Raw genomic sequence first — 17,600 nt, forward strand, 5'->3', positions numbered from 1 at the left:
GTGGCCTTAGTTACCTCGCTTCCATTCAATTGTCCCTAGTCCCAACCGAGTGTGGCGGCCATTTTTGAAAGTCGTGTATACTAGTGATTTCCTCTCACAAAAAACACTACCTCAACAGCAACCTAGGCCTCTGTGTTATTGACAAAAATAATAATAATAAACACAAGTCATTCCTGCTATTCTTTGATCTTGGAATTACTTATCTTGTTTGCTCTTCGCCTGTCGCTTATTACCACATTTCAACATCGTATCGAGACAAATTTAGGCGGAACCAAACTAATAATAGCTCAGCGCGCTCATTCTAAAAATAGCTTAAACATTCGGACCAACATTGCATTCTGTTAAACCGCTACGAGGATTATACGAACCGATTTTATTATTTTTACTTAAAGTTACAATAATAACCCATGTGAACTAAGATCAACTGCTATCGGCTGTGAAAATTATCTGCTGAAAGTAAACTTGTAAGTTTGTTTGTCCGAATTTCGCCTTTGTCGGCTTCGTTTTTATGACGTCACGGCTGCGCTACGCTATTCAGAGCGAAAACTAAAAATAACACTGTTTGATTTTCGGCCGTAATAGGCTAAACACTTTAAAAAACTTAAAATAAGATACACAGTTAGAATCTAGGATAATCCAAGCACATTATGAAAAATCCAGTTAAAATGACATACTAGTTTTAGCGAAGCGAGCGAGAATAAAATTCCAAAATTCGCTCTGAATTAGTTTGGTTCCACCTTAAGTCAATCAAGAAGAAGAAAAACGAGTGACGATGACCAAAACTAAGCAATGATGCGTGGACCTTTTAATTCGATTTATTTATCTTAAGTTACAATCAATTCTACTAGTTTTAATAATTTCCAATATTGTTCCTTATGACAGTTTTAGCGTTAATAATTGTGCCATTGTTTTTTATGTATTCAAAGCCAATTCTTTAAGGAATTCCTTTTTGTCTTCAACTCTGGAACGTTTTTCCTGAAAGACACAATAAACCAGTTGAAGCTATTGTAAAGTTAAGGTGCTGACACACGGTGCAACATTGCACGGAACAAATTAAATTTGAATCGGGGTGACATACAAAATCATCAACATCGCTTGCTCAGCATGATTAAGGCATGGCTCTCAGATGAAAAACTGTTTGGCTATACCATAGCCAGTTTTCTACGAATCTTACCCAAACTTGGCAAGTTAATGTCTTTTGTGAAAAGAAGGAACCTTAGAGCCTTGGTTACCATGGAAACTAAGTCACGTGACCACAAGGCCGCCATCTTGGATTTTTAAACAAATCGTTTGTAGTCGTATTGAAACTACTTCAAAAGTCCTGAAAATCCATATTCCTTTTTATATTTGCAATACCTATATGGATCTAATTGGATATCTTGGAAATTATATTAAGTTTAATTTTTAGAATATTTTCTGTATTTTCCAAAAAATCAAAAATATTCTAGAAATTAAACTTAATATAATTTCCAAGATATCCAATTAGATCCATATAGGTATTCCAAATATCAAAAGGAATATGGATTTTCAGGATATTTGAAGTAGTTTCAATACGACTACAAACGATTTGTTTAAAAAATCCAAGATGGCGGCCTTGTGGTCACGTGACCTGGTTTCCATTGTAACAGATATGCGGTAATTGCTTGCCTTGAAGAATTACTACTACGAGCCAAATTTGAGAAAGATTCATAGTAAACTGTCAAAGATATGAATAAATAACTGATTTTCCATCACTTCCTCAAAAGAGCCATGCCTTAATGGTGCTGAGTGTGTACGTCTACTATGATAAGGAATTTGGTCAGCGGTTGTGCATTTGGTGTAAGCTGATTGGCAGGAATTTTCAAAATGTTGCACGCAATGTTGCAAGAGTAGAGCGCGATTAAACTTCAAATTTGTTGCATGCAATGTTGCGTGCAACACGTTTCACGGGTAGACACAAGCTGCAACATTCCTGCAATGTTGCGTGCAATGTTGCACCGTGTGTACGTGCCTTTAGCCATTCACGAATAGTACCTACCGCGACTACTATGTATACTACCACTGAGCTATCTAGTCCGATCAGTGGCGTAAAACTCTAATCTGACGCGTAAACGTGTTTATACACACTCAGTTTGATATCTTAGCGCAATACACCTAGGCAATTTACCACTCTCTTTTTTACAATAACTTACAAATTTCTCGCGTGCTGATAGGTTATTTTTTATCATCTATAAGAAGACACAGATAAAGCTGACGTCAACGAGCGCGCGCTCTTTGTGTTTGTTGTTTTGATCACTATAAAAGAGAGGTTATTGTAAAAACAAATAGACACCAGTTTTTTATGTGTCTGTCCTCTTATCGACGATAAATTTCGTCATCACATTGTCAAAGTAGTGTGGATCCACGAGGCGTAGCCGAGGAAAGACACCTACCTGGACATTTAGTATTCTCTTTTAGTTGCAGACTTTTCTATCTTAACGTTGTATAAAGGGCATTCGTAGCCTGTACCTTGTTTCGACACAAGTTTGTATTTGAATCCATCTTTACAATCGCTCCAATCTAAGTGAACATACCGAAACGAAATCAAAATAATAAAAGAGTATCATAAACTGTTAACCGGATAACCGTTATTTTAGATAGGAACAAAGCAGCTGAATGTGCGCGCGCGTGCTGTGTGATCTCATAAAGCACGCGCTCCTAACCTATCAGAAACCTTAATTTTGAAACGACAATACCACAAAATATTGTCGTCTGAGAAATATATGAACCTATTTAGTGAATCGCGATACTATAAGATATCTATTTGAAAGTTACCTTTGTTCAGTCGATAGACAAAATTAGACCAATTAGATCCAACTCCAAATCCATCATCGTGATGCAAGCAGCTGTTTTTACAACCGTGCAGATTGTACGTTATTTCCTTTCCGTTAGGTGACCCCCAGCATTCTGTCTTATACTGTATTCCAAAGTATTCAAACCCTTTCTCCTCTGCTTTTTTTTTTTGCACTCTTCAAACATTCTTTTGAAACCTCCTGTTGAATTATCGAATTTAATTTGTCCGAGATAAACCGACAATGCGCGATGTCTTCTATCCTCGTAGCAACCCAGCGGTTCCCACCCTACAATACAATAATACAATACATCTTTATTCACATTTCCTTTTATGTTAAATTACATTAAATTATATAAATAGATCATTGAAAAGAGAGAAAATCCTTTCTTAAATCAAGCTAAAAATAAGTTGTAATGAAAGGAAATGCCTAGAGCCTAAATAAACCACATGAGTTTCCTACTTAGACTTTAGTCATGTTGTGTCAGTTTGATGTAGGCAGCAAACGTGACGATATTAAGCGGTACTACTCATAAAGTAATCATAGGTACATTTACAACCTAAATAGCAAAACAAAAACTCTGGTAAAGAAACCCAACCCAATTCTTTAAGTAAACTGGCTGAACTACAATCCCTAACCTTTCTCTTGGGAATTATACGTGCACCGCGTTTCTGAAGCCTCAAAAGACGATCTAGGCTAGTTTTATCAGTGTTGGACCATACGCTAACCATTTTTATTATTTTCAAATTGTGCCAATCATTTAATTCACCCAAGAGGCCACTGGAATGCGGGGGAAAAAAATGGGGGTAGCCGTACCCACGCATCTAAGCGAGATAAGCGAACACTTTTTTACGCATCTTTTTTTATCATATTTCGAAGTTGTTTTGATAGATTTTATCTGAAACTTGTTTCAAATAAACAACTAGTTGTGTTCTTTATATCAATTATATAAACTTTTATGTATCATATAAGAAACCATTTTTTAAACCAAATTTTGCCCTCAAAAGTGTGAAATATGGTTCTGAAGGGATAATACAAATTTGCTTACATTTGCATCCAACACCATTTTTATTTTTAGAAATTTTGGTATAAAAAGTTATCTGAGTATTTCTCTTATAATTTAGACGAAAAAAATGGGGATACCCACGCGTTTTAAAATTTTATCGTTTTTTAAAGCATTTTTTGAGTATAAATCGTGTGCTAAAAGCGTGACAAGCGTGACGCGGCGTTACGAAATAGCATGACCAGCTCTGTTTAAGCGTGTTTGCAGCAGGTCCTTCATCTCTTCGTGGTTTTACAAGCAGAACTGAAAAAAAGCGTTATTTCAAGCCTTCAAAGTACCAGAAAACTTATTCAATTCTAGTAATAATAATTAATAATTACTTCCTGTGTAGAAGAAAAGATTTCCTTAAAAAATGGTATGTTAAAGTTTTTTTTTTTTTAAGTCGGAAAAAGGACGGCTTTTTATGAATGTTTCACGGCAGTCGTGCATGCAAAGCAAGAACCAGGCAAAAACTTTCGTAAAATAAAAACTTAGCTTCAGTTTTAGTTTTTAACTTCACTAGTGCAAGAGACATATTTGATAAATCAAAATAATAATTTTCTTTGTCAGTATATACTTTTGCGTGAACGTTGTTGAATACAATTATTTCAATAAAGTTAGTCACACCTGAAAAGCTACAAAGCTGAAACCGGCAAGGATTATGGGTAGATGCGTTTTAGATGTTTCAACCGCTTGATAACTGTTCATGGACTTGAGATCTTCTACCAGTTACAAGTTCACCTCCTCTTAGCATCCTCAACTGCTGCAGTTTGTGTCAAAAGCTTTACTTGTTCGATATGAAATATTTCCCATGATCCTCGGCGATCACAGCTTTTTAGGTTTTTAGTGACTGACTTTATTGAAATAAGTATATATTTTTTAGCGATTGAAAGACATTATATAATACGAGGTCTTTTCAACGACAAAAGTTCATTTCATTTAATTATACTTGTAGGAAAACCTAAATGAATGGTTGAGATTTGGTGTAATGTGTGATGCCTTTACAATTTTCATTTAACTTTAAAACAAACTAAGCTTATCTGTATGGAAATATTGAAAACGTTCTTTTATTATTCACCGATCCAAGGCGATCGATACTGCCTTTTCTAGGAAGTAAAAACATATGATTTTTCGTCAAAAAACATTCGAATTCTTGAAGATTACTTTGTGATCTATCTTTGACTACATAAATAAATAGTTATTTTTGCAGTTCTTTTTCGTTTAAATTCGTCCCAAGCCGACGTTTTCTGTATCTTTGAGTGTTTTGCTTTTGAAACCCACGGGAATCTAAGTTCATGTAGATGCGCAGTAAGTGTGCGCGCTGACAATAGTAGGCACCGTCCTTAAAGCTAAAGCTACACAGAACATGGAGAAGACGGAACAGTTATTGAGCTTCAGAGGATCGAACCTTGGAACTCTAGCTCTGGAGGACGCGCACTAAACAACTGATTTACGCCTTCTCCCAAAACATCCGTATTCGAAGAAAGACGTAGCTCATCTCATAGATACTTTAAAAGGGACAAAATGATTTGAAACTCGCAAAAGGAAGACAGTAGAATAATAAATCCATATAGAGTCACATCATTAAATATGGTAAATATATTTATTTAAAACGATGCTCAACAAATTACTTTTCCCTCAGCAAATTAGTTCAATTGATTAGCATAATATATTGTCGAAGAGTTACCTTTTGTTCCAACATACGTATATCCAGTTTTGTTGACCAGGTCCTCGGGATACAGAAAGTGATCAGAATCATTGATTTCGCAATGACCGGATGTTTGGTTATAGTTATAGGACATGCATACGCCATCAAGGTAGCACATGATTCGGCACAGTGAGGCTGTTTCCGTTTGAAAGGTTTCTTTGACGTGACTTCGGAGGTAGCTGCCAGGCTTTTCTTCCATAAACTCTGACTCCTTGCACGTTTCTCCTAAAGAAAAAGAAAAACGTCAGACGTCATTTATGATCAATCAGAGGACAGAAGCTGGACATCTATGAGTGTTTGTTAAATATACATAAGAGATTAAAATGATAATTACAAGATCTTCAAACTATATAATATTCAACTAGACGAGAATTAAATTACGACGAAACCAAGCTAAAATAAGAAATAACAGGCCACAGCAGATATATACACCTAACTGAACAAAAACAAATAAGAATTAATATGAGCTTTTTAAATTTTGAAACAAAACAGATTTTTCCAAGTTAGCCTTAAAAGGTTCTCATATACTTATTTCAATAAAGTTAGTCACTTGAAAATCTATAAAGCTAAGGCCGACAAGGATTATGGGTAGATACATTCTACATGTTTCGACCGCTTGATAACTGTTGATGAACTTGCTCATTTTTTTACCAGTTATAGTCTCACCTCTTCTGAGCATCCTCATGCTGCAGTTTGTATCAAAAAAGCTTTACTTGTTTGAAATGAATTGTTTCCCATGATCCTCAGCGATCTCAGCTTTCTAGGTTTTTGGTGACTAACTTTATTGAAATAAGTATATACATTTATTTCAAGCTGAGATCACTGAGCATCATGGAAAACTTTTCATATCACAAAAGCATATATATACAAAGCTTTTTTAATACAAACTGCAGCTCGATGATGCTCAGAAGAGGTGAGACTGTAACCGGTAAAAGATTTGCAAGTCGATGAACAGTTATCAAGCGGTTGAACGTGTAAAGTGAATCTACCCATAATCCTTGTCGGCCTCAGCTTTATAGCTTTTCAGGTGACTAACTTTATTGAAATAAGCACATATAAATTGTGTTTACTGCAAACTTAGACTATTCAGGTTCGTAAGCAGGTTCTCATTTTCTTAAGAAAAAAGCGACTCGCTTTTGCTACGTGTGGTTTATTGTTTATATAAATTAAGCATTAAAAGCTTCTCCATTAAATGACTGCATTCTAAGGAAATACGAAAACTGATATGCACTTTAAATCTACTCTGTATGGAATTTACTTTGTAGAGCTTTATTTATTTTATTCCTAATTTTCTAAGAACATGGTTTTGAAATTTTAGCCTAAAACAGGTTCTTATGTGTTAAAGGAGTCTAAATGGAAAATCCTAACTTTACAGGTTCTTAAAATCTAGGTTTTTATATTTTTTTTATTTAGTAACTTTGCACAGGCTGGGCTCTTTTTTTTTTTTTTTTTTTTTTTTAGTAACTTTGCACAGGCTGGGAAAAGACTCGAAGTCCACGCGAGCTCAGCCTGAGACAAGATACATGTACATATAAACTACATTTAGACAAAAATACATTAAAATATAAAATGAAAGTAAATCTAAAACAAGAAATATATACTAGAGGCGTCAGTGACAGCAAACAGCAGAGATATTAGTGGATCGGCATTTGGAACAAACGGTTTTATAAGATCTGATACAATCATGATCAAACGGCGGAAAGGAAGAGAAAAATAGTGAGATCGCAGCAGTGTTTTAAAAGACGAAACTAAATTAGAAGACTTAATCATAAAGGGCCGCGAGTTCCACAAGACTACAATACGATGGAAAAAGGAATCCCTGTAGGTAGACGTTTTGCATGAATTAACCCTGTAGTCTGTACGGATAGTGCTTCTTGTGGATCTGGATGAAAGCGAACATGGGGTAACATAACTAAATATGGGAAGCACCGGTGGCGTGCGCTGCTAATGTGCCGCCTCTCACCAATGTGACCCGAGTTAGAGTGTTTGTTGGTTCTCTCCAGTGCTTCGAGGGTTTTGCTCCGGGTTCTCCGGTTTTCCTCCCTCCTCAAAAATCAACTACTAAATTCTAATTCGATCTTTGGGCTTTCACCTAGTTTGGAGCCTAGCTCTGTTGTGATTGTCCCACGCTGTGATACAACAGCTAAAGCTAGTAGATTTTCTTTTTTAGATAGATCAATATTATTAACCTTAAGGCGACACTTGAAAAAATATAGGAGATCTAAATATTCAAGCCAGTAAGACAGTAGTAGTAGGTTAAGTTTGACAAGCCTGTCTTTGTAAGATAGATCTGATTGGCACCTGAGAATAAATTTTGTGGCGCTGGACACGTTCGAGGAGTAAGATATCCCTCGAGCTTGATTGCGGTGCCCAAACAACGCAAACAAACGCAGGGTTTACTGTAAACCAATATAGTAATATCAAAAAGGTCAGTCTTTACTTTATACAAAGAAATAAATTATCCAGTTTTGTTTAAATATAAATGCAGTAATATAAAATTATTTCTTAATATATGGAGGTTATAACATTGCCAAATGTTTATCACAGCCTTCTAATTTTACGAGTGAAAGCGGCCGTATTTTTCGAGCCCAGCGTCGAATGTCTAATCGCAGCTATATGCTTCTATTTTTTTTTATTTTTTTTTTGTACAAAACAGTGGTTATTATACTTGAGCGCGGGCAACACATTGCAAACAATAGCAAATAACTCTACACGTTTTTGTTAATTAATTCGTAAAGCGTAATTTGTAAAGCGCCATTGGACAGAAATGGAAATGGCGCTATATAAAAATAAAGTTATTATATTATCTATTATTATTATTATTTTTTTTTTTCAAGGAGACTGCCAGCAGGGTACCATAATTTGGACAGGGTAAAATAATAGGTTTAGAGTACTATTAAGATCATTATAGGAAACACTAAAACCGATGACTAAAATAAAATGGCAAACTACACACTAAACACTCGATATATAATAACCTATTTGATATATTTAGGATAACTTGCAAAAATGTAGGTTTTTGTACCCCTAATTACCCACTTAATTGTATCATCACTCTATAATCCCAAGTAAGCGAATATTTTATTATTTTCAAATTCTCTTTCCTGCCCAATTAAAGATTACTTTGGATCGCTTCCATTCGCATTCTTTCGAGCGAAAACTATAACTTAGTGGGATCAGCCATCAGGGATGATATAATTAATCTGCAATAGGACTACATGTCTGTCCAATTTGGAAGTAATTGAATTCAAAAACTTCCTCTGCATTGGACTCGACCGGATCGGCCTCTTCCAATTTTGTCCTCGGAATTTGATTCATCCAATTATTTCCAAATTGGACAGCATGTAGTCCTATTACCTATACAAATAAATATATTAGAAAAACTAAGTATTTAATTGTATTACGATATTACAGCTAGGTGTTCTTTAGCATATTTAGTTTAAGCGTTAGCCTTTAATTCGTAATAGTTTATTTCGAATTCTCTTGTTTTATGTATTCTTACCTTTGATTGTATTACGATATTACAGCTAGGTGTTCTTTAGCATATTTAGTTTAAGCGTTAGCCTTTCATTCGTAATAGTTTATTTCGAATTCTCTTGTTTTATGTATTCTTACCTTTGATAAAAGCTATATGCAAGAAAATCAAGAATAGCACTATGATTGCTTGTTTTATGTACGCCATGGCTTTCTCTTCTCAGAAGTTGCTCTCTCTCTCTCTCTCTCTCTCTCTCTCTCTCTCTCTCTCTCTCTTCTTATTCTGTCATTTTCCGAATTGAGCACAAGAGATTTTTAAAATACAATTAATTCAAAATTAATGAAGAAAGACAGCAAATAATCCATTACCAAAGAGACGTCCTAAACTCTTTATTTCTATTCAACTTTAAAATGGCTTTTTCTCGGTCAAACTCACTAAAATCTCAAAATTTTTACTAAAATGACTCATACTCTCAGATATCGGTTTTCAAATGCAATAGTGATATTCATGTCAAATAAATATTGAATTTACAGCTGCACACACCAAAACAGTTTTAACTAAAATTGAACTGTTATTTAAACCTTAATTAATCAAAATTGTCATGTCATCTAAATAGAAATATCTTCCCGATTTTAAATGTAAGAAAATTAGAAGAAAAGGGGAAAAAGAAAAACGGAATATCAGAAAGGTACGAAAGAAAATATGACCAAAAAGAAAATGAATAAAAATAAATAAAACTTAATGAATGAAAACATTATTTTAGTGATACTTAGCACGTCGTTACATATTCTTTTTAAAAGTTCAATCTTTTTGCAGGAAATTTACCATTTTGACCCCCTTTACATAGGAATCTGTTTTAGGCTAGAATTTCAAAGAACGTTCTTATTTTATTAAATAGATTCAAAACAAAAATATATAAAAATATAAGAAAATAAGTTCTACGAAGTAAATTACACACTATATAGCTTTAAATTGCATATAGGGTTTGCATTTGCTTATATTGCAGTCATTTGGTGAAAATGTATGCATAATTTACAGAAACAAGAGACCACTACTACCAAAAACCAGTCGCTTTATTCTTAAGAAAATAAGAACCTGTAAGAAGATAAATAAGAACCTAAATAGCCTAATTTTGCAGTAAACGCCATATATATATATACATATATATCTAACCTGTTTTTTAAGAAGGTCATTATGCTGGGATGCCCATCCCCCCCAGAACTTACTCTTCACTCTTGGTCCAGGACTTGCTCGAAAGAGCCTAGGGTGTCAGGAATTCGGTTTGATTTTAGAATTCCAAACCTACTTTGAAGGATTCGAGTGCAGTTAAGGCTGAAGGGGTTTCCCCTAGAGCTGCCCTTTTTTAAATGCACCCGATATAGTTATATACTATATACTTGGTTGGATCAGAATTTCTGCATATCGCTGTATATATATATACATACAGCCTTTTGCAAAAATTATGGCCGCTTCCAATATACATACAAGTATATCAAAAATATATCAAAAATTATGGGATATCATCCCTGATATTTTTCCCGAGTTGTCTATCACTAGGGGGTTTTCTGAAAAAATATCAAGAAAGATATCCCAACGTGTCTGATAAACTTTTGATATATTTGTGTGTATATTTGAAACGGCCATAATTTTTGCAAATGGCTGTATATATATATAAAATATATATATAAGAACAATTTTAGGGTAACTTGGAAAAATCTATTTCTTTCCACGCGGGTTTTTACTGTATTCATCCCGCAGGTCCAAGGGATAGGTGACAGTTACATACCGAGAACAAAGGTAATTAGCCATATTCATCTCGTAGACCCGAGAGATATGTGAGAGTAACACACCGAGAACAGCTAGATCAGAGGAAACGAGAAATGTATATATCTGGTGGTCTGGCAGTCACTACACGGCTGCCAGTAGAGGAACGTGTTCAGTTTAAGAAAATAGTAATGACTTCCAAAGCTATTCATGGACTCGCACCACGGTACCTTTGCGAGCTAATCAATGTAAAGGACACATACATGATATAATCTACGTTCAGATGATAGCTTATATCTAATTCCTCCAAAAGGGAAAGTACCTCCAAGAGGTAAAGTAAAAATTGTAATAATGTAATTACTTAAATTTTAAAATATACAACAAAATGTTCTGTCGACAAAGGTAAAATTTTCTATTTTTGCCCAAGAATTAGAAAGAGCAACAACAAGGAAAAGCTTTCAGGGGTTTTGGAGTCGCTGACGGGATTGATTTCGGCAGCAACTGAGGCTGCCGTACAGCATTCCAAGGCCATTAAAAAATGGGCAGATACCATTGCTGATTCCAGCTCAAGCTCCAATGAATAAAAAAACTAGAATACAGACAGCTCAGTGAACGTTAAGTGGTATTTAACTACCAGTAAGTTAACCGAGGTCCTGGGTTTTAGTTTATTTTGCTCATTGTAGCTTGGCCAGTTTACCCGCACATGCGGATTAAATATAAATATTGTTAATGTTTATTCTGAAATCTTCATTGTCAGTATAGCTGTCTTGTTACCTTTTACCTCCATGTTTTACACTTCGAAATGATTTAAAGTCAAAACTTTTTACTGAATATGCTCTTTAATGAATTTGGACGACAAATAAAATTGACGCCGCTATCGTTATCATATCTTATGCGGAAGAGCTATATGTATATATATATATATATATGTATACACTCGATTGCAGAAACGTTGTAGTATACATTTATACATATATCTAATTTATTCAGTATGTTTAATGATATGCAAAACAGAAAAATCGCTTTATTTATTGTTTGTTTCATTCAATGACTGTCAAAATATCCATCAAATCCATCAAATGCATGTCTTTGGGTTTAAGGAAACAAAAACAAAGTACTTATGATTCAGTTCACAATTTCGAATATATGAAGGCATTTAAAAAACGTCTCCTTCAACACTTCCCGCTCGCCTACGAAGGTTCGTGCTGTAAACCAGGCATAACTAATCAGATAAAATTATGGAGTCAACTCGGCTTCAATGATTACTACCCAGAGTTCCTTTCGGTCCAGTCGCGTAAGCTTGAGTTGCTCGACGACAACATTTTTTGAATTGACTGTATATACACTCGATTGCAGAAACGTAGTATACATTTATACAAATATCTAATGAGATGCATAATGCAAAATCACCATTTTCAAAGCTTAAAAGCAACTGATTTATAATCTATGATGCCCTAACAGCTGAGCTAGAGGTCAGACTGAGAGCAGGACGGGGTGAAATAGATGTTAGGTCGCGGTAATAATGATGCAAAGATGAGAATATGTGGACCGCGTAGCAGATAAATATATATTGCATGAGCTAGATAGATTTTTTCAAAAAACCCTACAAATGGAGGCATCTAGTATATAATTATGTGGTAAGAAGCATTTTAGTGTTGAACGCTCTGCTAGGCTAAAATTGTTCTCTAAACGAAAACAAATATTCCATCATAATCACGTGTTATGACGTCCGATCTCATTAAAAACTGCATCAAACATTGATTCAATCTTTATGTGACTTATGTGCAAAAAAGATTTGCAATCGGATAAAAGACGTTTATGCACCAGCGTTCCAAACGTGGAAGGTAGCGGTCAAGCGTAAGGGGGTCCAGCCACCTTAAAAACGACCTAGAAACAGATAATTTTAGGTGCTATAATTTGAAACATTTAAAGTTGGTATTATCGTCTAGTACTATTAGTGCCAAAACCGCGTTTGTACCGGTAAATCGGAAAACTCTAATAACTAAAGAAACATAAGTCATTCCTGCTTATTCTTTGATCTTGGAATGACCTATCTTGTTTGCTCATCGCCTATCGCTTAATACCACATTTCAACATGGTATTGAGACAAATTTAGTTGGAACCAAACTAATTCAGAGCGAAAACTAAAAATAGCACTGCTTGATTTTCGGCCGTAATAGGCTAAACACGTTTAAAAATCTTAAAATAAAATACACTGTTAGAATCTAGGATAATCCAAGCACATTATATGAAAAATCCAGTTAAAATGACATACTAGTTTTAGCGAAGCGAGTGAGAATAAAATTGTCCCAAATTCGCTTTGAATTAGTTTGGTTCCACCTTAAGTCAATCTAGAAGAAGAAAAACGGGTGAAGAAAGATCAAAAACTAAGCAATGATACGTGGACCTTTTAATTCAATTTATTCATCTTAAGTAACAATCAATTCTACCAGTTTTAATAGTTTCCAATATTGTTCCTTATGACAGTCTTAGCGTTAATAATTGTGCTATTGTTTTTTATGTATTCAAAGCCAATTCTTTAAGGAATTCCTTTTTGTCTGCAACTCTGGAGCGTTTTTCCTGAAAGAAAAAAATAAACCAGTTGAAGCTATTGTAAAGTTAAGCTGCGGACACACGGTGCAACATTGCACGCAGCAAATAAAATTTGAATCGGGGTGATACACAAAATCAACAACATCGCTTGTGTTAGTCTGCTATGCTAAGAAATTTGGTCAGCGATGCAAGTCTATTGGCTGGAATTTTCAAACTGTTGCACGCAATGTTGCATCCATGTTCAAATGATGAAATCTGTTGCGCGCAAAGTTGCAAGAGTAGAGCGCGATTCAATTTCAAATTTGTGGCATGCAATGTTGCATGTTGCTAGCACCTACCTGGACATTTAGCATTCTCTTTTAGTTTCATACTTTTCTACATTAAGGAATGAAACCTACCTGGACATTTAACATTCTCTTTTAGCTTCATACTTTTCTACATTAAGGAATGAAACCTACCTGGACATTTAGCATTCTCTTTTAGTTTCAGACTTTTCTATCTTAACGTTGTAGGGAGGGCATTCGTAGCATGTATCTTGCTTGCACACGAGTTTGTATTGGAATCCATCTTTGCAATCGCTCCAATCTAAGTAAACAAAAATTAGTTTTGCAAAATTTAAAATACATGCTTTCGAAAGAACGTGAATGGAACATATCGAAACGAAATCAAAATAATTATATAAAAGAGTAAAAAAGTATTAAGAAAGAAATAGAAAACGCGCAAGTTTTTTTTATTTCTTTTATGAAATACAAATTTCGAAAACCGTTATTTTAGATAGGAATGACGCAGCTGAAAAAGCGCGCGCGTGCTGTGTGCTCCCATAAATCACGCGCGGCCAACCAATCAGAACGCGAGATTTATAACAGTCATTTTATAATGAAAGATAAATAACTGGATAGCAGAAAGTAAAGAGTGACAACTGGCCACTTTTGAGATATTAAAATTCTAGCAAGGAATGCTAGTCAAATGTTCCACCATTGCATTAAACCTCAAAAAGATTAGATAGGATGTTGAAGGTTCGATTATAAAGTTGTTCAGTAGTGAACGTACTAAGACTTCTACCAAAATTATCTTATTATTGCTATAAGATAGGAACGTCGTATAGAGGCATTATTTTGATCCCTACCAACAAATGTATTTGGTGATGCATCGGTTTGTTCCATACATGGAGTACCATACCAGTACAACCTCGCAATAAAGTCTACATTTTAAGACATCTATTTGAAAGTTACCTTTTTTCAGGCGATAGACAAAATTAGACCAATTAGATCCAACTCCAAATCCATCATCGTGACGCAAGCAGTTGTTTTTACAACCGTGAAGGTTGTAGGTTATTTCTTGTCCATTAGGTGACCCCCAGCATTCTGTCTTGTGCTGTATTCCAAAGTATTCAAACCCTTTCTCCTCTGCTATTTTTTTGCACTCTTCAAACATTCTTTTGAAACCTCCTGGTGAATCATCGAATTTGATTTGTCCGTGATAAACCGACAAGGCGCGATCACTGCTATCCTCGTAGCAACCCAGCGGTTCCCACTCCTTCTCATCTATAGAAATATAAAAGACATATTGTACTGTGGAAGGGTTCATGTTGAGTTGTTGAAGTTTCTATTAATAGGGGTTCAATCGAGAAAATAAATGATATACAAATAGACCAAGGCGCGATCATTGTTATCCTCGTAGCAGCCAACCAATTCCCACTTCTTCTCAACTAATAGAAAAACATAAATAATATAATTTTAGAGAGAGAGAGAGAGAGAGAGAGAGAGAGAGAGAGAGAGAGAGAGGAGAGAGAGAGAGAGAGAGAGAGAGAGAGAGAGAGAGAGAGAGAGAGAGAGAGAATATCATCGAAGCTAAGACCGAAAAGGATTTTGCTTACTCCAAAATGTGTATTATATTTGCATATAGACATGTAAAAATGCACAGTAGAGCAAACATAAACAACATGCCAAAGCCATGATGCACGAAATGTGCACAGGAAGGGAAAATTGCAATACGCATGAAATTAGTTGGTCTTCACATGCTCCCCTTCGGTCTTAGCTTTGATGATATAACCTTTTTTTGAAACCGACGTTTTTTCAATTAGTTGTATATATCGCATACAACACAGCCACTCATAACTGCATATATTACTCAAAAGTGCTACTTACCAGACAAGACCTTCAGTCCCATTGTTACATGATCCCTACCCTCGGAGTTTGAACAGCGTAATTTGTATGTGTTACTATCTTCTTCTTTAACATCAGTTATCCTGAACCAAACTTTGCCAACATTCATATCTCCAATGAACGAAACCCTGTTATCATTCTCGGTGCCAGGCAGAAAAACTGGTTTAGCGCCAAGGTTTTGTACCGTTAAAAGCCTTGGCTTTGGAAGAAATCGACCGGGATACGAAATGCCAAATATGCACATAAAACGCCTTCCGCCGTCGTTATCCGTAGCCTTGAATTCAACTGTACTTCCAATAGTGACGGTTTGGTTCGGCAGGGTTGAAGGCATAGATGCATACGAAACTGACAGTGAAATTGCAAATAACGCCTATTCAGATTCTTCTGTCAAATCTGTCGATTATTTGCTACTGAAGAACGTATTCTATGGGAAAGGGCTTTGTTGATGATAGGTGAGATAGGTACGAGTGATGTTTGGAAAGATTGTGTAATTGTACGATCCTTTAGGAGAGTGTAATTTAGGAGCTTTTAATGAAGCTTCAAAAACCAACCACGCCCTATTTCTATTGGTTTGAATAGTCCCCTTCACAGTTCCCTGCGCAATCTTGAAAGGTAGCCGTGCCTTTGCATCGAAGCGAGACGAACGGTGAGCTTACAATGCTAGAGTCATGTGAATAACTGTCCAAGGTGTTAAAAAAGGTCTCTATCATTGCAAGCTCACCGTTCGTCTCTTTTCGATGCAAAGGCACGGCAACCTTTCAAGATGGCGCTGGGAACTGTGAAGTGGACTATTGCGATGGAAAACCTAGATTTAAACTAGATTTAAAGATGGGGCGGCATTGATATTAATAATTTAAAACCTGGGACAAGTTTTCCATCGAAAAAATCAAACAATAGAAATAGGGCGTGTTTTTATTTATTTATTTATTTATTAAAACCAGTTAAAACGAAAGACCCTATCCCTCGGTCGTGAATTTCAATGGAAAGCCTCGCCCTAGCGTTTTAACCTTTACATCTAGACCGTGGGCGTAGCTAATTAGGAATTGTGCTAGACGTTTGTGCGACTTTTCATTGGTAGCACACTAAGCAAAATTGTATAAAAATATATTTAGGCATTAAGCAAAACTTGAGCTTTACTTTCTTAAGGATGGTGCAAACTAATAGGAAACCAATGTTAATAGACCATGATGGACCACAAAACTGAAAACGCAAATTCAGTAAAATTGAGAAGACAGTTTTATATTTAAAGGGGAAAATAATCGAATTGATAAATTTTTATTGAAAAAAAAAATGTCATAGCAATGCATGATAATACTCGTGTTCTGGTATAGTGGCCCGTCAAGTTCCTTAAATTTGGATGTGCACGCAGAAAAATGGAATCCCCATCATCCCACGCTATTTTAAAATTTCGTGCAAATCTTCACCTCGAATTAAATAATAATGATTAATTTTTCAATATATCGTATTGTTTTTTCCACTTTCTATCTCCATCTGAATTGTAGTCCCTGTTCATTTGCGATTTTTTCTTTTGACATCTCGAGGGAACAATTTAATGTAGATGCGCAGTACTTACTTATGTATGCACGCTAACAATTGAAGGCACCATCCTTTAGAAAATTATGCTTTTACGTCGATACAGGATAGTCAATAATGTTGTGTAGCAATGAATAAGTGGCGTTAACACTATTAATGGAAAATTTTTGGTACCTTTGATTTCCATGACTGCAATACCGACTACGCAGATGAGGACCCAAGACTGTAACGAAATCATTTTTTCCCCACGGAAAGATAAAGTATGTGAATAGCCTAAAGAGAACAAGAAAATGTTAGTCGTATTTATCTCACCATCTCATAATTCATTCATTCATATTATAGCGGGAAAGCTATTGGTAGAACACCAGGACTTTTTATTAAAAATACAAACGTAAACTCAAAGAACTTATTCCAAGTCAGTGTTCATTACAAGCTGGTCTTCCAGAGAACTGACCATGCGCGCTTTACCCCCTTTTTTTATCAGTGCTCTTTTTTAAGGTGACTCGACCCAGTTTTTAAAGTGCGTGTACGCGTGTACTTGAGTTGAAAC

The 17,600-nt window shown here is 35.3% G+C and overlaps 2 protein-coding genes across 4 annotated transcripts; both read right to left on the minus strand.

Annotated features, from left to right (window-relative positions):
* Window positions 1-801: 801 nt before the first annotated feature.
* On the minus strand, window positions 802-17,331 carry LOC116305510 (uncharacterized). Of its 3 annotated transcripts, none has more exons than XM_089026737.1 (5): window positions 17,225-17,331; window positions 15,500-15,862; window positions 14,585-14,896; window positions 2,412-2,538; window positions 802-975 (listed from the first exon to the last, which is right to left on the minus strand). In XM_089026737.1, the coding sequence occupies exons 1-4, from the start codon at window positions 17,286-17,288 to the stop codon at window positions 2,420-2,422; spliced, it is 858 nt and encodes a 285-aa protein (XP_088882863.1). In that variant the 5' UTR covers window positions 17,289-17,331; the 3' UTR covers window positions 802-975; window positions 2,412-2,419. The 3 variants fall into 3 exon arrangements, with proteins under 3 accessions (XP_088882863.1, XP_088882864.1, XP_031571305.2); XM_031715445.2 differs by lacking the exons at window positions 802-975; window positions 2,412-2,538 and adding exons at window positions 13,214-13,379; window positions 13,811-13,937; XM_089026738.1 differs by lacking the exon at window positions 802-975 and having other exon boundaries at window positions 2,411-2,538.
* Window positions 2,563-9,245, minus strand: LOC116305506 (uncharacterized). The gene is made up of 3 exons (XM_031715440.2): window positions 9,176-9,245; window positions 5,540-5,785; window positions 2,563-3,098 (listed from the first exon to the last, which is right to left on the minus strand). The coding sequence occupies exons 1-3, from the start codon at window positions 9,240-9,242 to the stop codon at window positions 2,893-2,895; spliced, it is 519 nt and encodes a 172-aa protein (XP_031571300.2). The 5' UTR covers window positions 9,243-9,245; the 3' UTR covers window positions 2,563-2,892.
* Window positions 17,332-17,600: the final 269 nt, after the last annotated feature.

The sequence above is a fragment of the Actinia tenebrosa genome, unplaced genomic scaffold (genome assembly GCF_029948245.1).
Source record: "Actinia tenebrosa isolate PJP-AT-01 unplaced genomic scaffold, QUT_ActTen_1.0 PGA_scaffold10__47_contigs__length_13832649, whole genome shotgun sequence".
Classification (NCBI taxonomy): domain Eukaryota; kingdom Metazoa; phylum Cnidaria; class Anthozoa; order Actiniaria; family Actiniidae; genus Actinia; species Actinia tenebrosa.

What these genes read in the sequence shown, in the direction of transcription:
- LOC116305506 (XM_031715440.2), bottom strand. Translation starts at nt 9,242, where the DNA reads ATGGCGTACATAAAACAAGCAATCATAGTGCTATTCTTGATTTTCTTG. An exon ending in GCATATAGCTTTTATCAAAG is followed by an intron (nt 5,786 to 9,175) that starts GTAAGAATACAT and finishes CTTTTTCTTTAG; the next exon opens with GAGAAACGTGCAAGGAGTCA. An exon ending in TACGTATGTTGGAACAAAAG is followed by an intron (nt 3,099 to 5,539) that starts GTAACTCTTCGA and finishes ATTGTATTGTAG; the next exon opens with GGTGGGAACCGCTGGGTTGC.
- LOC116305510 (XM_089026737.1), bottom strand. Translation starts at nt 17,288, where the DNA reads ATGATTTCGTTACAGTCTTGGGTCCTCATCTGCGTAGTCGGTATTGCA. An exon ending in TGCAGTCATGGAAATCAAAG is followed by an intron (nt 15,863 to 17,224) that starts GTACCAAAAATT and finishes TTTCACTGTCAG; the next exon opens with TTTCGTATGCATCTATGCCT. An exon ending in GGGACTGAAGGTCTTGTCTG is followed by an intron (nt 14,897 to 15,499) that starts GTAAGTAGCACT and finishes ATATTTCTATAG; the next exon opens with ATGAGAAGGAGTGGGAACCG.